The 18,818-nt window shown below is 52.7% G+C and overlaps 1 protein-coding gene across 1 annotated transcript in view; it reads left to right on the forward strand.

Moving 5' to 3' along the window:
- LOC139232662 (phosphatidylinositol 4,5-bisphosphate 3-kinase catalytic subunit alpha isoform) overlaps positions 1-18,818 on the forward strand; it is a 221,938-nt gene that overhangs the window by 61,687 nt on the left and 141,433 nt on the right. The window contains exons 3-6 of the mRNA XM_070863122.1: positions 2,155-2,323; positions 6,128-6,337; positions 10,913-11,163; positions 12,252-12,497. Coding sequence (XP_070719223.1) covers positions 2,155-2,323; positions 6,128-6,337; positions 10,913-11,163; positions 12,252-12,497 — 876 coding nt within the window. The remainder of the gene's footprint in view (positions 1-2,154; positions 2,324-6,127; positions 6,338-10,912; positions 11,164-12,251; positions 12,498-18,818) is intronic.

Below are 18,818 nucleotides of genomic sequence, written 5' to 3' on the forward strand. Positions count from 1 at the left end.
GGGGAAGGGAAGAGGGGGGCAGGGAGGGGAGACAGGGCGGGGGCGAGGAGAGAAGGAGGGGAAGGGAAGAGGGGGGTGGTACCGTTTGGACGTCAACCGCGAAATTGGTTGCCTGGGTAACGCTTCCATCATGCACCACTGGCACCTTGAGGCTGGGTGTCCATCGCCTGCCACAGGCTGACCCCCCCCCCCTCCGCCATATCCCCCACATGTCTGTCAGCCGTGGCTCAGTGGGTAGCCCCCGCTCTCTCGTCTCTGATTTGCTGATGCTACAAAGATGGGCGGGAGAGCCGGTTGTGAGGAGGACGCAAGGAATCTGCAAAGGGATATAGTCGGGCTAAGTGAGTGGGCAAAAATCTGCCAGATGAAGTCTCATGTGGGAAAGTGTGAGGTTATCCACCTTGGTAAGAAAAAATAAAAAAGCAAATTACTATTTAAATGGGGAGAGATTATAAAATGCTGCAGTACAGCGGGACCTGGGGGGATCTGGTGCATGAAGCACAAAAAGTTAGTATGCAGGTACAGCAAGTGATCAGGAAGGCCAATGGAATCTTGGCCTTTATTGCAAAGGGGGATAGAGTATAAAAGCAGGGAAGTCCTGCTACAACTGTACAGGGTATTGGTGAGGCCACACCTGGAGTACGGCGTACAGTTTTGGTCTCCGTATTTAAGGAAGGATGTACTTGCATTGAATCTTTTAGAAACATAGAAAACAGGTGCAGGAGTAGGCCATTCGGCCCTTCGAGCCTGCACCACCATTCAATGAGTTCCTGGCTGAACATGCAACTTCAGTACCCCATTCCTGCTTTCTCGCCATACCCCTTGATCCCCCTAGTAGTAAGGACGACATCTAACTTATTGAATGGCGGAGCAGGCTCGAGGGGCCAAGTGGCCTGCTCCTGCTCCTGTTTCTTATGTTCTGAGTGGGAAGGTCGTGGGGTTCCAGTCCCCACTCCAGGGACTTGAGCGCACAATCTAGGCCGGCACTCCGGTGCAGTGCTGAGGGAGCGCCGCGCTGTCGGAGGTGCCGTCTTTTTCGGATGAGACGTTAAACCGAGGCCCCCTGTGGATGGAAAAGATCCCGTGGCTCTATTTCGAAGAGGGAGGTTGGGGGTTGGGGGGGGGGGGGGTGGCGGGTGGGGTGGGGGAGTGGCAGGTGTCAGTATTGTCAGCAAACCCAACTGGTTTACTAATTGTCCTTTCCGGATCTGGGCCTGCACGTGACTCCAGCCTCACACCAACATGGCTGACTCTTGGCTGCCTTTCGAGTTGGGCCCAGCGAGCCACTCAGTTGTATCAAACCTGCTACCATCGGTTCAAGAAGGAGGCTCCTCCGGGTAACTCGGGATGGGGGATAAATGCCGACCTTGCCAGCGACGCCCATATTTAAAAATCCCCCCGTCAGTTGAACCGCCAACTTTTTAACGACCAGAGGGCCAAATGGCTCTTTGACTGGTCACGACGGGCTGCCAAGTTGCCAATGACTAGATTGAACAGACTAGGTCTCTGGAGTTTAGAAGAATGAAAGGCGATCCCATTGAAATGTACAAAAGGGTAGATGCAGGGAGGATGATTCCCCCCCGGGTTGGGGAGTCTAGAACCAGGGGGTCACACAGTCTCAGGATAAGGGGTCGGCCATTTAGGACTGAGGTGAGGAGGGATTTCTTCACTCAGAGGGTGGTGAATCTTTGGAATTCTCTGCCTCAGAGGGCTGTGGAGACTCAGTCGTTAAGTTTATTTAAGATGGAGATTCATAGATTTTTGGATATTAAGGGAATGAAGGGATATGGGGACCGGGCAGGAAAGTGGAGTTGAGGTAGAAGATCAGCCCACAATCGTATTAAATGGCGGAGCAGGCTCGAGGGGCCGAATGGCCTGCTGCTGCTCCTAATTCTCATGTTATGACCCTATGACTCTTTGACTGATGCTCATTGGGGCCAATGACCAGATGACCAATGACTCTTTGACTGGTGCCTGTTGGTTTGCCAATGACCAAGCGACCATTGTCTCTTTGGTGCCCATTGGGGCCAATGGCTCTTTGCCCGGCTGACTAGGAGCTGCCAGTTGACCCATTATCGTGCCCACCCTTGCACGAACCGCCAGATTTGGTCTTGTGAGTAATTTAACCGTGCAAACATCTATTTTCCCTCCCACCTGCAGGACGAGTCCTCGTATATCTTTGTGGGAGTGACCCAAGAGGCGGAGAGGGAAGAGTTCTACGATGAGACGAGGAGACTCTGTGACCTGAGGCTGTTCCAGCCCCTCCTCAAAGTGATTGAACCAGTGGGCAACAGAGAGGAGAAAATCCTTAATCGAGAGATAGGTGAGTGTCCACGTGGCCTGTCGTCCTCTGGAGACTGCGTCATGCATAAATACAGACTACATAGTACGTCCAGCACACAAAGGCCATTCAGTCCATCGGTTATGCTCCACCCCAGCCCCCTCCCACCCCTCTTCATCTCTCCCCATCAGCATAACCCTCTATTCCCTTCTCCCCCATATGTTTGTCCAGCCTCCCCTTAAATACATCGATACTATTCGCCTCAACCCCTCCCTGTGGCAGCGAGTTCCACATTCTCACCGCTCTCTGGCTAAAGAAGTTTCTCCTGAATTCCCCATTGGATTTCTTGGTGACTGTCGTATATTGATGACCTCTAGTTTTGGTCTCCCCCACCGTAATGTATTTGCTACATGGGGTCTTTACTTAAGAATTCATAGCAACACATTGCTATTAAGAACTAGTTGGTTTATTAGCAAAAGGTTTAACAATCAGAGGTGGGTGGGGTGGATTGACCCATCCACCTCCATGGAGGTGTGTGGGGGACCTGACCCATCCACCTCCATGGCACGAACCTGGTATTGCAGTACTTCCAGGAACGGTGCAGTGGCTCTAGGCCTTTTGGCTAAGAGCATTGGCGCAGAGTGATCCTTGATGTGTGCAAGGTGACCTCTGGCGTTTGTGATTTGACAAAGAATTGGAAAGATTGGCAACGAAAATTTTTTAAAAAAACAATCACACGACACATTACCGGTTCATCCACTAGGCTCACAACTGCATACCTCATCGTTGGATGGCTTAGACCCAACTGGTCGGGGTTTTATTGAGTCTTGTGAACATCGCACAACAACGGCTCTACAAACCTGTGAGCATACTCATTACACCCCCACACAAGTGGGAACATATTCTTTTCGCTAATCCTATCAAACCCCTTTCATAATTTTAAAGACTTCTGTCGGGTCGCTCCTTGGCTATCCCCTTTCGAGAGAGAAGAGCCCCAGATCGTTATAACCCTCTCGGTTCTGGTGTAGAATCATCGATACAATCACAACACACAAGGAGGCCATCGTGTCCGTGCTGGTCGAATAAGAGCTACTCGGCCTAATCCCACCATCTATTATAGAAACAGAAAATAGGTGCAGGAGTAGGGTATTCGGCCCTTCGAGCCTGCACCACCATTCAGTCTGATCATGGCTGATCAATTCCTGTAAAGTTACACGATCCTCATAGAAAATAACCGATTGTTTCATTGAATTTCCCTTCTGTGATCCCCCTGTGTGTGCTTTAGTGCACCTGTCAGAACCTTTTGGGTCCATCGCTGTCCCGAGATTTCATTTAGTATATTCGCTGCTCGCGATGCGGTCTCCTCTACGTCGGGGAGATCAGATGCAGATTGGGGTGACCGCTTTGCGCAACACCTCCGCTCAGTCCGTAAGCGTGACCCCCGAGCTTCCGGTGGCCTGTCCCTTTAATTCCCCGCTCCACTCCCACTCTGACCTCTCCGTCCTCGGCCTCCTGCACTGTTCCAATGAAGCCCAACGCAAGCTCGAGGAACAGCACCTCATCTTTCGTTTAGGCACTTTACAGCCTTCTGGACTCGACATCGAGTCCAGCAATTTCAGACCGTAACCTCTGGCCCTATTTTGTTCCCCTTTCTCCCTTTATTTTTTTTTACAACCTCCGCTCCTTTTTTTTTCTCTGTTTCCCACGGCAACTGGCTGATTCCGCCACTCACACCCCATCGAGACTCATCTTTTGTTTCCTAACTTGTGCCGTTGCTGTTATGTATGCAACCCTAGGTAACCTGTACCATACCGCCACAGAGGGCCTGCCTGCTGGGGTCCCAAGGGATCCCAGCATCCCTTGGGAGCACTGTATATCAGCAGGCCTCCCACGCTGTACCAACACTCTGGCGTTTGAATAAAGGAGCTAAGGTCACGCTTACTCATGCCTACAGCACTCAGTTACACGACTTTATGATGAGCATTAACAGTTACCATCTCATTTCTGCCCGTCATCCCTTTTGTCTCTAATCTCTCCTGCCTTCCCCCCCCCATCACCGACCTTCTTCCCTTTTGTTCTTCCCCCTCCCCTCCCCCTTTCCCCGCCTCCTGCACTTCCTCAACAATCTGTTACATCGCAAACTTTTCCAGTTCTGGCGAAGGGTCACGGACCCGACACGTTAACTCTGTGTTTCTCTCTCCACAGATGCTGCCTGACCCGCTGAGTGTGTCCAGCATTTTCTGTTTTAATTTCAGATTCCAGCATCCGCAGTATTTAGCTTTTGCATTTTTTTTTAGTGCAATGCTGAATGGGTTAAAACCTCCGTTTTAAAATGGCAGCGAGAGGGATTTACGCTGGGATTAGTTCCAGCGGAGCAGAGAAGGCTAAGAGGAGATTCAGTTTATTTTTTTAAATTGCAAAGTTTGTGGGTCAGGAGAGACTATTTCCTCTGGGGGGGGGAGGGGGGAAGTCAGTGACGAGGGGGTCGGCAATTTAAGATTGTCGCTGAGAGTGAGGAGAGAGGTGAGGAGAGATTTCTTCACACACAGGGTTGTTGGAGCATGGAATGTCACAGGGAGAGGCCGAGGCAAAGACCATCACATCTTTTACTGGGAAATTGGATAAATATTTGATGTAAAGGAAGATACAGGGTTATGGGGAGAGAGTGGGGCAGTGGGATTAGTTTGGGATTGATACAGATTATGGGGAGAGAGCGGGGCAGTGGGATTAGTTTGGGATTGATACAGGGCTATGGGGAGAGAGCGGGGCAGTGGGATTAGTTTGGGATTGATACAGGGCTTTGGGGAGAGAGCGGGGCAGTGGGATTAGTTTGGGATTGATACAGGGCTATGGGGAGAGATTGGGGCAGTGGGATTAATTTTGGATTGATACAGGGCTATGGGGAGAGAGCAGGGCAGTGGGATTAGTTGGGGATTGATACAGGGCTATGGGGAGAGAGCGGGGCAGTGGGATTAGTTTGGGATTGATACAGGGCTATGGGGAGAGAGTGGGGCAGTGGGATTAATTTGGGATTGATACAGGGCTATGGGGAGAGAGTGGGGCAGTGGGATTAATTTGGGATTGATACAGGGCTATGGGGAGAGAGCGTGGCAGTGGGATTAGTTTGGGATTGACACAGGGCTATTGGGAGAGAGCGGGGCAATGGGATTAGTTTGTGATTGATACAGGGCTATCGGGAGAGAGCAGGGCAGTGGGATTAGTTTGGGATTGATACAGGGCTATGAGGAGAGAGCAGGGCAGTGGGATTAGTTTGGGATTGATACAGGGTTATGGGGAGAGAGCGTGGCAGTGGGATTAGTTTGGGATTGTTCTATCAAAGTGCTGGCACAGAAACGATGGGCCAAGTGGCCTCCTGTGCCATAAATTGATAGGGTCCTGCTTTAATAAAAATGACGGATAGAAGCGATTGAAGCCACTGGGGAAGATTTTGACTGTGTGTGTGTGTTGGGGTCGGGAAGCAACACGAGTTGAGGCGGGCACTACAACCAGTTCCCCGAAGATCAAACAAACGCTTGGATAATCGGGGCACAGTTGGTACCCGCCCCCAACCCCCCCCTCCCACCCCGGCACTGTGAGCAAAAATGACACCCAGTGTAGCACAGAGGGCGAGAACTCTGCCAAGCTCCTCGCCCCTTGCTGGAAATTGTGGGGGTTAGGGACAAATACCGGGCGGGGCTGTGACGCCCTCTGTGGCGGAATAGCCAATGCCACAGCATCATGCGGACTGGCCCACAGAAGGGCGGCCCACTTGTGTCGGGCGGGCAGTGTCCGCTTTACCCGCGCAGCAAACGACTAAATCCATGTACTCTGCCCCCCCCCCCTCAGGGTTCGCGATCGGAATGCCCATCTGCGAGTTCGAGCTGGTGAAGGACTCCGAGGTCCAGGACTTCCGCCGTAACATCCTGAGCGTGTGCAAGGAGGCGGTGGAGCTGCGTGACTCCGGCGGGCCCCAGAGCCAGTCGCTGTACGTCTACCCCCCCAACGTGGAGTCCACAGCCGACCTGCCCAAGCACATCTACAACAAGCTGGATAAAGGTGAGCCGGGGTGGGTTTTGGGGGCCGGGTGTCTGGGCTCAGCGTGGACACAGTCTAAGGATAAGGGGTAAGCCATTTAGGACTGAGATGAGGAGAAACTTCTTCACCCAGAGAATTGTGAACCTGTGGAATTCTCTACCGCAGAAAGTAGTTGAGGCCAGTTCGTTAGATATATTCAAGAGGGAGTTAGATATGGCCCTTAGGGCTAAAGGGATCAAGGGGTATGGAGAGAAAGCAGAAAAGGGGTACTGAAGTGAATGATCAGCCATGATCTTATTGAATGGCGGTGCAGGCTCGAAGGGCCGAATGGCCTACTCCTGCACCTATTTTCTATGTTTCTATGTAAAGCCAGCTGCGCTCCCAGACCAGGCCTGAGAGAGAGAGAGGGGGACAGGGCCCCGGTTGATTCCGGAGATGAGGGGGTTGACTTTAGTGAGAAAACGTTGAGTAGGTTGGGAGTCTACTCATTGGAATTCAGAAGAATGAGAGGTGATCTTATCGAAACGTATAAGATTATGAGGGGGCTCGACAAGGTGGATGCAGAGAGGATATTTCCACTGATGGGGGAGACTAGAACTAGGGGGCATAATCTTAGAATAAGGGGCCGCCCATTTAAAACAGAGATGAGGAGAAATTTCTTCTCTCAGAGGGTTGTAAATCTGTGGAATTTGCTGCCTCAGAGAGCTGTGGAAGCTGGGACATTGAATAAATTGAAGACAGAAATAGACAGTTTCTTAACCGATAAAGGGAATAAGGGGAGCGGGCGGGAAAGTGGAGCTGAGTCCATGATCGGATCAGATATGATCTTATTAAATGGCGGAGCAGGCCCGAGGGGCCAAACGGCCGACTCCTGCTCCTATTTCTTCTGTTCTTAACGTCCCCGAAACTGACCGCACGGGGAGGGGGGGGGGGGGGCCGGGAAATTCGGGCGGGGCGGTTCTTCAGGCGTTAATACAAAATTCCGTGTTTGCGCCCCGACAATGGGGCGGACGCTAAGGGAAGCGTTCCACAGCCCTCTCGGGGCGGGTGAGAATATCCCGTTGCTAAAGAACCGGCTTCGTAGCGCTCTAAGCGAGACCTCCCTTTTGCAAAAAAAAAAAAAATCGGAACAGGAGACTCCTGGGAGATCCCGTGGCTCCGATTGGGGTGGCGTGCAGAATGTTTCGGTGCGAGGAGTGTCGCGGTTGTGCGGGGCGGGCTGCTTGGGCCGGGTGCTCTTTACCTGTCCGCCATTGTTCATGGTTCAAGGGCTCATTGGACAAATACCAGGCTGGGCTGTGATGCCCCCTGTGGCCGAATAGCCACCGCCGCAACAATGTGTGGACTCGCCCACAAAAGGGCTGCTGACCGAGGGCCGAGCGACTCTTTGTCGGCCGGCGCGGGCACGATGGGCCGCAATGGCCTCCTTTTCTGTGCTGTACAATTCTATGGTTTTTTTTTTTAAGGTTGAAGATTTCGGGTCTGCCCCCCCTTTTTTTTTTTAACCACGTTCGACCCCAGGTTGACATTCCCGATACATTACTCTTCCCCGCGCCCCTCCCCCCCACCCCCCTCTCCCAAATAAAGTTAAACGCAAAAAAAATATATGTACGGGTACAGCGCCCTGAATACGGCAACCTTGGGACCGAGTCCCTGCCGGGCTTTTGGGTTTTTTCCGGATTTCGGAGAAGAAATCCGACGTTCCGAATCCGTCCACCTCGGTGTCGCGGGTCATTCCGAAAGGCTCGGACCGATCTCGCAGGTCTGTAACACGCAGTTTTTTTTTTTAATTAAAAAAAATGTTTTAAATGTCTGGTTTCCGGACAATCCCGGTTTTCGGAGTTGCGGATTCGGGCCGCTGTAGCTGTATATCGATCGCCCGTCCCTCACGCAGTCGTCCCTTCCCGTAGTGCCCCGTGACGGGCGTTCTCTGGCGCGGTCACTAGTGGGGGGGGGGGCGCTACAGGTGCGCCGCAAAACCGAATGTTGCCGCTGCGTCGATACCGGGGGAGGGGTGTCTCAAGCCGGCGCGGCGCTCCCGGACGATACTCCTCAGCGCCACCGGTACCGGCGCACGGAATTTGCCGAACGGCGCCAATACCGGCGCTGGCGGCTGCAAACCCTTTAGCGCCCCCTGTAGCGAGGGACGCTGTCCAACCGAATTTCTCCGCCAAGGAGTCCATTCAGCCCGTCCGGCCTTACGACCGAGGCTCCGTCTACCCCCTCGGGGGATGTAAAACTATCCAACCAGGACTATTTAGAAAAAGGGCAGGACAGAGTCCCCCACCCCCCCCCCCCCTCTCCCAAAGCCCCCACCATAATCTGGGCCATTATCACATCGCTGTCTGTGGGAGCTTGCTGTGCGCAAATTGGCGTTTCCCACATTACAACAGTGACTGCACTCGGAAAATGTACTTCGTTGCTTTGGGACGTCCCTGAGGTTGTGAAAGGCGCTATAGAAATGCAGGCCTCTCTCCAATCAACGAGCTCAATTGTTTAATTACAAAAATCTAAGACTGGCACATAAATATGCGGTAGATGAGGTAAATCGGCCGGTGGGGGGAGGGGGGAGGAGAGGACTTATTTCTTTTGGCCACGAATTTATGGTCATTTACAACAACAACTTGTATTTATATAGCGCCTTTGACGTAGTGAAACGTCCCCAGGCGCTTCACAGGAGTGTTATTCGATAAACCAATCTGACACCAAGCCGCACAAGTAGAAATTAGGGCGGGTGATCAAAAGCTGGGTCAAAGAGGTCGGTTTTAAGGAGCGTCTTGAAGGAGGAGAGAGAGGCGGAGAGGTTTAGGGAGGGAGTTCCAGAGCTTGGGGGTCCAGGCAACAGAAGGCACGGCCGCCGATGGTGGAGCGATTATAATCAGGGATGCTCAGGAGGGCAGAATTAGAGGAGCGCAGACATCTCGGGGGGTTGTGGGGCTGGAGGAGATTACAGAGATAGGGAGGGGGCGAGGGCCATGGAGGGATTTGAAAACAAGGATGAGAATTTTGAAATCGAGGTGTTGCTTAACCGGGAGCCAATGTAGGTCAGGGGGTGATGGGTGAGCGGGACTTGATGCGAGTTAGGACACGGCGCAGTGAGCACAGGGGGTGATGGGTGAGCGGGACTTGATGCGAGTTAGGACACGGCGCAGTGAGCACAGGGGGTGATGGGTGAGCGGGACTCGGTGCGAGTTAGGACACGGCGCAGTGAGCACAGGGGGTGATGGGTGAGCGGGACTTGATGCGAGTTAGGACACGGGGCAGCGAGCACAGGGGGTGATGGGTGAGCGGGACTCGGTGCGAGTTAGGACACGGCGCAGTGAGCACAGGGGGTGATGGGTGAGCGGGACTGGGTGCGAGTTAGGACACGGGGGCAGCGAGCACAGGGGTGATGGGTGAGCGGGACTGAGTGCGAGTTAGGACACGGGGCAGCCGAGTTTTGGATCACCTAGTTTATGTGGGATGCCAGCCAGGAGTGCGTTGGAATAGTCAAGTCTGGAGGTAACAAAGGCACGGATGAGGGTTTTAGCAGCAGATGAGCTGAGGCAGGGGCGGAGACGGGCGATGTTACGGAGGTGGAAATAGACGGGTTTAGTTCTGCTGCAAATACATGGTCGGAATCTGATTTCAGTGCAGACTGCTGATGGAACGGAGATGTACCAGGCCTGGGGAATTATTTTTTATTAATTCGCTCCTGGGATGTGGGCGTTGCTGGCAAGGCTCCCCGGTGTCCTGGGGCCAATATTTATCCCTCGATCAACATCACAAAAAAACAGATGATCTGGGTCATTATCACATTGCTGTTTGTGGGAGCTTGCTGTGCGCAAATTGGCGTTTCCCACATTCATCATCATCATCATCATCATAGGCAGTCCCTCGGAATCAAGGAAGACTTGCTTCCACTCTAAAAGTGAGTTCTCAGGTGACTGAACAGTCCAATACGGGAATTACAGTCTCTGTCACAGGTGGGACAGACAGTGGTTGAGGGAAAGGGTGGGTGTGGGAGTCTGGTTTGCCGCACGCTCCTTCCGCTGCCTGCGCTTGCTTTCTGCACGCTCTCGGCGACGAGACTCGAGGTGCTCAGCGCCCTCCCGGATGCTCTTCCTCCACTTAGGGCGGCTGGTCTTTGGCCCAGGGACTCCCAGGTGTCAGTGGGGATGTTGCACTTTATCAGGGAGGCTTTGAGGGTGTCCTTGTAACGTTTCCTCTGCCCAACTTTGACAACACTCCAAAAGTACTTCATTGGCTGTAAAGCGCTTTGGGACGTCCGGTGGTGATGAAAGGTGCTGTATAAGGGGTTATGGGGAGCGGGCGGGGAAGTGGAGCTGAGTCCATGATCGGATCATCCATTAAATGGCGGAGCAGGCCCGTGGGGCCGAATGGCCGACTCCTGCTCCTATTTCTTATGTTCTTAGAAATGCAAGTCTTTGATTTACACTCCTGAAATCTCCGTGCGGCAAAAGAGGGGTGCTCTCTGTTGCAAAGCTGGGCAGTTGAGAGCGGTCTATGGGTCACAGGGCAATGGTTCTGGTTTCCTGAATTGGATGTTTGACCACCTCTCTCTCCTGCTCCCCCACCCCCCTCGGCTATTTGCAGGCCGCATCATCGTGACCATTTGGGTCATCGTCTCGCCCACCAACGACAAGCAGAAGTACACGCTGAAGATCCCCCACGACTACATGCCGGAGCAGGTGATCGCGGAGGCCATCCGCAAGAAGACCCGCAGCATGCACCTGTCCCTGGAGCAGCTCAAGCTATGTGTGCAGGAATACCAGGGCAAGTACATCCTGAAGGTGTGCGGCTGTGACGAGTACCTGCTGGAGAAGTATCCCATCAGCCAGTACAAGGTGAGCTCTCGCTGGGGGGTGGGGTGGGGTAGGTGGGGGGGGGTTTGTGGGGGTAGGATGGTGGGGGTTTTTGGGGGGGGGGGTTGTGGGTTGTTTGGGGGGTAGGTTGGGGTCGGTGGGTGGGGGGTTTGTGGGGGAGGGTGAGGTAGGGATTATGGAAGGGGGGGTTGGGGATTGTGGGGTGGGGGTTGTTGGTGGGGGTGTGGGTTTGGGTGAACAGAGAAAGAGAGGGACAACTCCGCAAGCCTGCCTTCTCGCAAAAACAGAGTGTTGGAGCCACTCTGTTGTACCCCTCCCCTGTCAAATGTCAGCCGTGGCTCAGTGGGCAGCACTCTCTCTCTCGCCTCTGAGTCAGAAGGTTGTGGGTTCAAATCCCACTCCAGGGACTTGAGCACAAAAAACTATAGGCCGACACTCCCAGTGCAGTGCTGAGGGAGCGCCGCACTGTCGGAGGGGCAGTGCTGAGGGAGTGCCGCACTGTCGGAGGGGCGGTACTGAGGGAGCGCCGCACTGTCGGAGGGGCGGTACTGAGGGAGCGCCGCACCGTCGGAGGGACAGTGCTGAGGGAGCGCCGCACTGTCGGAGGGGCAGTGCTGAGGGAGCGCCGCACTGTCGGAGGGGCAGTGCTGAGGGAGCGCCGCACTGTCGGAGGGGCGGTGCTGAGGGAGCGCCGCACTGTCGGAGGGGCGGTGCTGAGGGAGCGCCGCACTGTCGGAGGGGCGGTGCTGAGGGAGCGCCGCACTGTCGGAGGTGCCGTCTTTCGGATGAGACGTTAAACCGAGGCCCCGTCTGCTCTCTCAGGTGGACGTAAATGATCCATGGCACTATTTCAAAGAAGAGCAGGGGGAGTTCTCCCCGGTGTCCTGTGGCCAATATTTATCCCTCAATCAACATAACAAAATATTATTTGGTCATTATCACATTGCTGTGTGTGGGAGCTTGCTGTGCACAAATTGGCTGCCGCGTTTCGCACATTACAACAGCGACTGCACTCCGAAAAGTACTTAATTGGCTGTAAAGCGCTTTGGGGTGTCCGATGGTCATGGAAGGCGCTATATAAATGCACGACCTTTCTTCCTTGCCCGCAGTACATCAGAAGCTGCATTATGATTGGCCGGTTGCCGCACCTGATGCTCATGTCAAAGGAGAGCCTGTACAGCCAGTTGCCGGCGAACACCTTCGTCATGCCTTCGTACGCTCGCCGTATCTCCACAGCGACCTCCTACATGAACGGTGAAGTGCCCGCCAAATCCCTCTGGTCCTTCAACAACCTGCTGCGGATCAAGATCCTCTGCGCCACGTACGTCAATGTCAACATCCGGGACATCGACAAGGTAAGCCTGCCGGTCCGGCGTTCCCAGCCGCACCACGGGGAACCGCTGCGGAATCGCCGGCCATTTCGCGATACAAGTAACCCCCTCCCCCTTCGCTCAGTCACCGGTCGTTCCGACCCCTTCCCGGCTCGGCTTCCGACCCCCGCCTTCTCTCCATCACCAAAAACCGCCTATTCCCACCTCCGTAACATCGCCCGTCCCCGCCCCCTGCCTCAGCTCATCCGCTGCTGAAATCCTCATCCGTGCCCTCGTTGCCTCCAGACTTGACCATTCCAACGCACTCCTGGCCGGCCTCCCACCTCCTACCCTACGTAAACTAGAGGTGATCCAAAACTCGGCTGCTCCCGTGTCCTAACTCGCACCGAGTCCCGCTCGCCCATCACCCCCTGTGCTCGCTGACCCCGTGTCCTAACTCGCACCGAGTCCCGCTCACCCATCACCCCCTGTGCTCGCTGCCCCCGTGTCCTAACTCGCACCGAGTCCCGCTCGCCCATCACCCCCTGTGCTCGCTGTCCCGTGTCCTAACTCGCACCGAGTCCCGCTCACCCATCACTCCCTGTGCTCGCTGACCATGTTCTAATTCGCACCGAGTCCCGCTCACCCATCACCCCCTGTGCTCGCTGACCATGTTCTGACTCGCACCAAGTCCTGCTCACCCATCACCCCCTGTGCTCGCTGCCCCGTGTCCTAACTCTCACCGAGTCCCGCTCACCCATCACTCCCTGTGCTCGCTGCCTAGTGTCCTAACTCGCACCGAGTCCCGCTCACCCATCACTCCCTGTGCTCACTGACCTACATTGGCTCCTGGTTAAGCAACGCCTCGATTTCAAAATTCTCATCCTGGTTTTCAAATCCCTCCATGACCTCGCCCCCTCCCTATAGCCTCCCTGATAAAGTGCAACATCCCCACCAACACCTGGGAGTCCCTGGCCAAAGACCGGTCCGCCCTAAGTGGAGAAAGTGCATCCGGGAGGGCGCTGAGCACCTCGAGTCTCGTCGCCGAGAGCATGCAGAAACCAAGCGCAGGCAGCGGAAGGAGCGTGCGGCAAACCAGTCCCACCCTCCCCTTCCCTCAACCACTGTCTGTCCCACCTGTGACAGAGACTGTAATTCCCGTATTGGACTGTTCAGTCACCCGAGAACTCACTTTTAGAGTGGAAGCAAGTCTTCCTCGATTATGAGGGACTGCCTATGATGATGATCTCCGTAATCTCCTCCAGCTTCACAAGTCCCCCGAGATGTCTGCGCTACTCACCTTCTGCCCTCTTGACCATCCCTGATTATAATCGCTCCACCATCGGTGGCCGTGCCTTCTGTTGCCTGGGCCCCAAGCTCTGGAACTCCCTCCCTAAACCTCTCGACCTCTCTCTTCTCCTTCAAGATGCTCTTTAAAACCGACCTCTTTGACCAAGCCCGGCCTTAATATCTCCTTATGTGGTTCGGTGTCAAATTTTGTTTGATTACTCTCCTGTGAAACACCTTGGGGATGTTTTACCTTGTTAAAGGCATTATATAAATAAAAGAAAAAGGAATACTTGCACTTATATGGCGCCTTTCACGACGTCTCAAAGCACTTTAGAGCCATTGAAGTACTTTTGGAATGTAGTCACTATTGTAATGCTGTCGTTGCCCATAGTATTCTCGCCATCATTTTGTGTGAAGGAGTATTGGCGGGGCTAAACCGGGGTCACGTTTACGGACTGAACGCAGGTGTTCTGCACAGCAGACTGAACCTCTTGTTTCTTGAGGTGATCCAAAACCCGGCTGCCCCGTGTCCTAACTCGCACCGAGTCCCGCTCACGCATCGCCCCCTGTGCTCGCTGCCCCATGTCCTAACTCGCACCAAGTCCCGCTCACCCATCACCCCCTGTGCTCGCTGCCCTGTGTCCTAACTCGCACCGAGTCCCACTCGCCCATCACCCCCTGTGCTCGCTGCCCCATGTCCTAACTCTCACCGAGTCCCGCTCACCCATCACCCCCTGTGCTCGCTGCCCCGTGTCCTAACTCTCACCGAGTCCCGCTCACCCACCAACCCCTGTGCTCACTGACCCGATTCCTAACTCACAGAAACATAGAAAATAGGTGCAGGAGTAGGCCATTCGGCCCTTCTAACCTGCACCGCCATTCAATGAGTTCATGGCTGAACATGCAACTTCAGTACCCCATTCCTGCTTTCTCGCCATACCCCTTGATCCCCCGAGTAGTAAGGACTTCATCTAACTCCTTTTTGAATATATTTAGTGAATTGGCCTCAACAACTTTCTGTGGTAGAGAATTCCACAGGTTCACCACTCTCTGGGTGAAGATATTTCTCCTCATCTCGGTCCTAAATGGCTTACCCCTTATCCTTAGACTGTGTCCCCTGGTTCTGGACTTCCCCAACATTGGGAACATTCTTCCTGCATCTAACCTGTCTAAACCCATCAGAATTTTAAACGTTTCTATGAGGTCCCCTCATTCTTCTGAACTCCAGTGAATACAAGCCCAGTTGATCCAGTCTTTCTTGATAGGTCAGTCCCGCCATCCCGGGAATCAGTCTGGTGAACCTTTGCTGCACTCCTTCAATAGCAAGAATGTCCTTCCTCAGGTTAGGAGACCAAAACTGTACACCATACTCCAGGTGTGGCCTCACCAAGGCCCTGTACAACTGTAGCAACACCTCCCTGCCCCTGTACTCAAATCCCCTTGCTATAAAGGCCAACATGCCATTTGCTTTCTTAACCGTCTGCTGTACCTGCATGCCAACCTTCAATGACTGATGTACCATGACACCCAGGTCTCGTTGCACCTCCCCTTTTCCTAATCTGTCACCATTCAGATAATAGTCTGTCTCTCTGTTTTTACCACCAAAGTGGATAACCTCACATTTATCCACATTATACTTCATCTGCCATGCATTTGCCCACTCACTTAAAGTATCCAAGTCGCTCTGCAGCCTCATAGCATCCTCCTCGCAGCTCACACTGCCACCCAACTTAATGTCATCCGCAAATTTGGAGATACTACATTTAATCCCCTCGTCTAAATCATTAATGTACAGTGTAAATAGCTGGGGCCCCAGCACAGAACCTTGCGGTACCCCACTAGTCACTGCCTGCCATTCTGAAAAGTCCCCATTTACTCCTACTCTTTGCTTCCTGTCTGACAGCCAGTTCTCAATCCATGTCAGCACACTTCCCCCAATCCCATGTGCTTTAACTTTGCACATTAATCTCTTGTGTGGGACCTTGTCGAAAGCCTTCTGAAAGTCCAAATATACCACATCAACTGGCTCTCCCTTGTCCACTCTACTGGAAACATCCTCAAAAAGTTCCAGAAGATTTGTCAAGTATGATTTCCCTTTCACAAATCCATGCTGACTTGGACCTATCATGTCACCTTTTTCCAAATGTACTGCTATGACATCCTTAATAATTGATTCCATCATTTTACCCACTACCGATGTCAGGCTGACCGGTCTATAATTCCCTGTTTTTCTCTCTCCCTCCTTTTTTGAAAAGTGGGGTTACATTGGCTACCCTCCACTCCATAGGAACTGATCCAGAGTCAATGGAATGTTGGAAAATGACTGTCAATGCATCCGCTATTTCCAAGGCCACCTCCTTAAGTACTCTGGGATGCAGTCCATCAGGCCCTAGGGATTTATTGGCCTTCAATCCAATCAATTTCCCCAACACAATTTCCCAACTAATAAGGATTTCCCTCAGTTCCTCCTCCTTACTAGACCCTCTGACCCCTTTTATATCCGGAAGGTTGTTTGTGTCCTCCTTAGTGAATACCGAACCAAAGTACTTGTTCAATTGGTCTGCCATTTCTTTGTTCCCCGTTATGACTTCCCCTGATTCTGACTGCAGGGGACCTACGTTTGTCTTTACTAACCTTTTTCTCTTTACATATCTATAGATGCTTTTGCAGTCCGTCTTAATGGTCCCTGCAAGCTTCCTCTCGTACTCTATTTTCCCTGCCCTAATCAAACCCTTTGTCCTCCTCTGCTGAGTTCCAAATTTCTCCCAGTCCCCAGGTTCGCTGATATTTCTGGCCAATTTGTATGCCACTTCCTTGGCTTTAATACTATCCCTGATTTCCCTTGATAGCCACGGTTGAGCCACCTTCCCTTTTTTATTTTTACGCCAGACAGGGATGTACAATTGTTGTAGTTCATCCATGCGGTCTCTAAATGTCTGCCATTGCCCATCCACAGTCAACCCCTTAAGTATCATTCGGCAATCTACCCTAGCCTCATACCTTCAAAGTTAGCCTTCTTTAAGTTCTGGACCATGGTCTCTGAATTAACTGTTTCATTCTCCATCCTAATGCAGAATTCCACCATATTATGGTCACTCTTTCCCAAGGGGCCTCGCACAACGAGATTGCTAATTAATCCTCTCTCATGACACACCACCCAGTCTAAGATGGCCTCCCCCCTAGTTGGTTCCTCGACATATTGGTCTAGAAAACCATCCCTTATGCACTCCAGGAAATCCTCCTCCACCGTATTGCTTCCAGTTTGGTTAGCCCAATCTATGTGCATATTAAAGTCACCCATTATAACTGCTGCACCTTTATTGCATGCACCCCTAATTTCCTGTTTGATGCCCTCCCCAACATCACTACTACTGTTTGGAGGTCTGTACACAACTCCCACTAACGTTTTTTGCCCTTTGGTGTTCTGCAGCTCTATCCATATAGATTCCAAGCTAATGTCCTTCCTAACTATTGCATTAATTTCCTCCTTAACCAGCAATGCTACCCCACCTCCTTTTCCTTTTATTCTATCCTACCTGAATGTTGAATACCCCTGGATGTTGAGTTCCCAGCCCTGATCATCCTGGAGCCACGTCTCTGTAATCCCAATCACATCATATTTGTTAACATCTATTTGCACAGTTAATTCATCCACCTTATTGCGGATACTCCTTGCATTAAGACACAAAGCCTTCAGGCTTGTTTTTTTAACACCCTTTGTCCTTTTAGAATTTTGCTGTACAGTGGCCCTTTTTGTTTTTTGCCTTGGGTTTCTCTGCCCTCCACTTTTCCTCATCTCCTTTCTGTCTTTTGCTTTTGTCTCCTTTTTGTTTCCCTCTGTCTCCCTGCATTGGTTCCCATCCCCCTGCCATATTAGTTTAACTCCTCCCCAACAGCACTAGCAAACACTCCCCCTAGGACATTGGTTCCGGTCCTGCCCAGGTGCAGACCGTCCGGTTTGTACTGGTCCCACCTCCCCCAGAACCGGTTCCAATGCCCCAGGAATTTGAATCCCTCCCTGCTGCACCACTGCTCAAGCCACGTATTCATCTGCGCTATCCTGCGATTCCTACTCTGACTATCACGTGGCACTGGTAGCAATCCCGAGATTACTACTTTTGAGGTCCTACTTTTTAATTTAGCTCCTAGCTCTTTAAATTCGTCTCGTAGGACCTCATCCCTTTTTTTTTTTACCTATGTCGTTGGTACCAATGTGCACCACGACAACTGGCTGTTCTCCCTCCCTTTTTAGAATGTCCTGCACCCGCTCCAAGACATCCTTGACGCTTGCACCAGGGAGGCAACATACCATCCTGGAGTCTCGGTTGCGGCCGCAGAAACGCCTATCTATTCCCCTTACAATTGAATCCCCGATCACCATTGCTCTCCCACTCTTTATCCTGCCCTCCTGTGCAACAGAGCCAGCCACAATGCTATGAACTTGGCTGCTGCTGCCCTCCCCTGATGAGTCATCCCCCCCAACAGTACCTGTTTTGCAGGGGGATGACCAAAGGGGACCCCTGCACTACCTTCCTTGCACTGCTCTTCCTGCTGGTCTTCCATTCCCTATCTGGCTGTGGACCCTTTCCCTGCGGTACGACCAACTCGCTACACGTGCTACTCACGTCATTCTCAGCATCGTGGATGCTCCAGAGTGAATCCACCCTCAGCTCCAACTCCGCAACGCAGTCCATCAGGAGCTGGAGGCGGATACACTTCCCGCACACGTAGTCGTCAGGAACACTGGTGTCGTCCCTGAGTTCCCACATGGTACAGGAGGAGCATAACACGTGACCGAGCTGTCCTGCCATGACATAACCCTTAGATAAGCAACAACAATGCTAAAGTTTACTCACTGTTATAGAAGAGAAAAAAGAAAAACTACTCACCAATCACCAGCCAATCACTTACCCCCTTGGCTGTGACGTCACCTTTCTGTTTCTTTCTACTTCTTTTTTGCCTTCTCCCTGTAGCTGCACAAGTCACGCCTTTTATAGGCCTCTCGCCGAACTCGCGCTGCTCCCGACTGCCGCCGACGCTGGTCCCCGGACTCCCTGCTGTGCCTTTTATAGGCCT

Source organism: Pristiophorus japonicus, chromosome 20, assembly GCF_044704955.1.
Source record: "Pristiophorus japonicus isolate sPriJap1 chromosome 20, sPriJap1.hap1, whole genome shotgun sequence".
In the NCBI taxonomy this organism is placed as follows: domain Eukaryota; kingdom Metazoa; phylum Chordata; class Chondrichthyes; family Pristiophoridae; genus Pristiophorus; species Pristiophorus japonicus.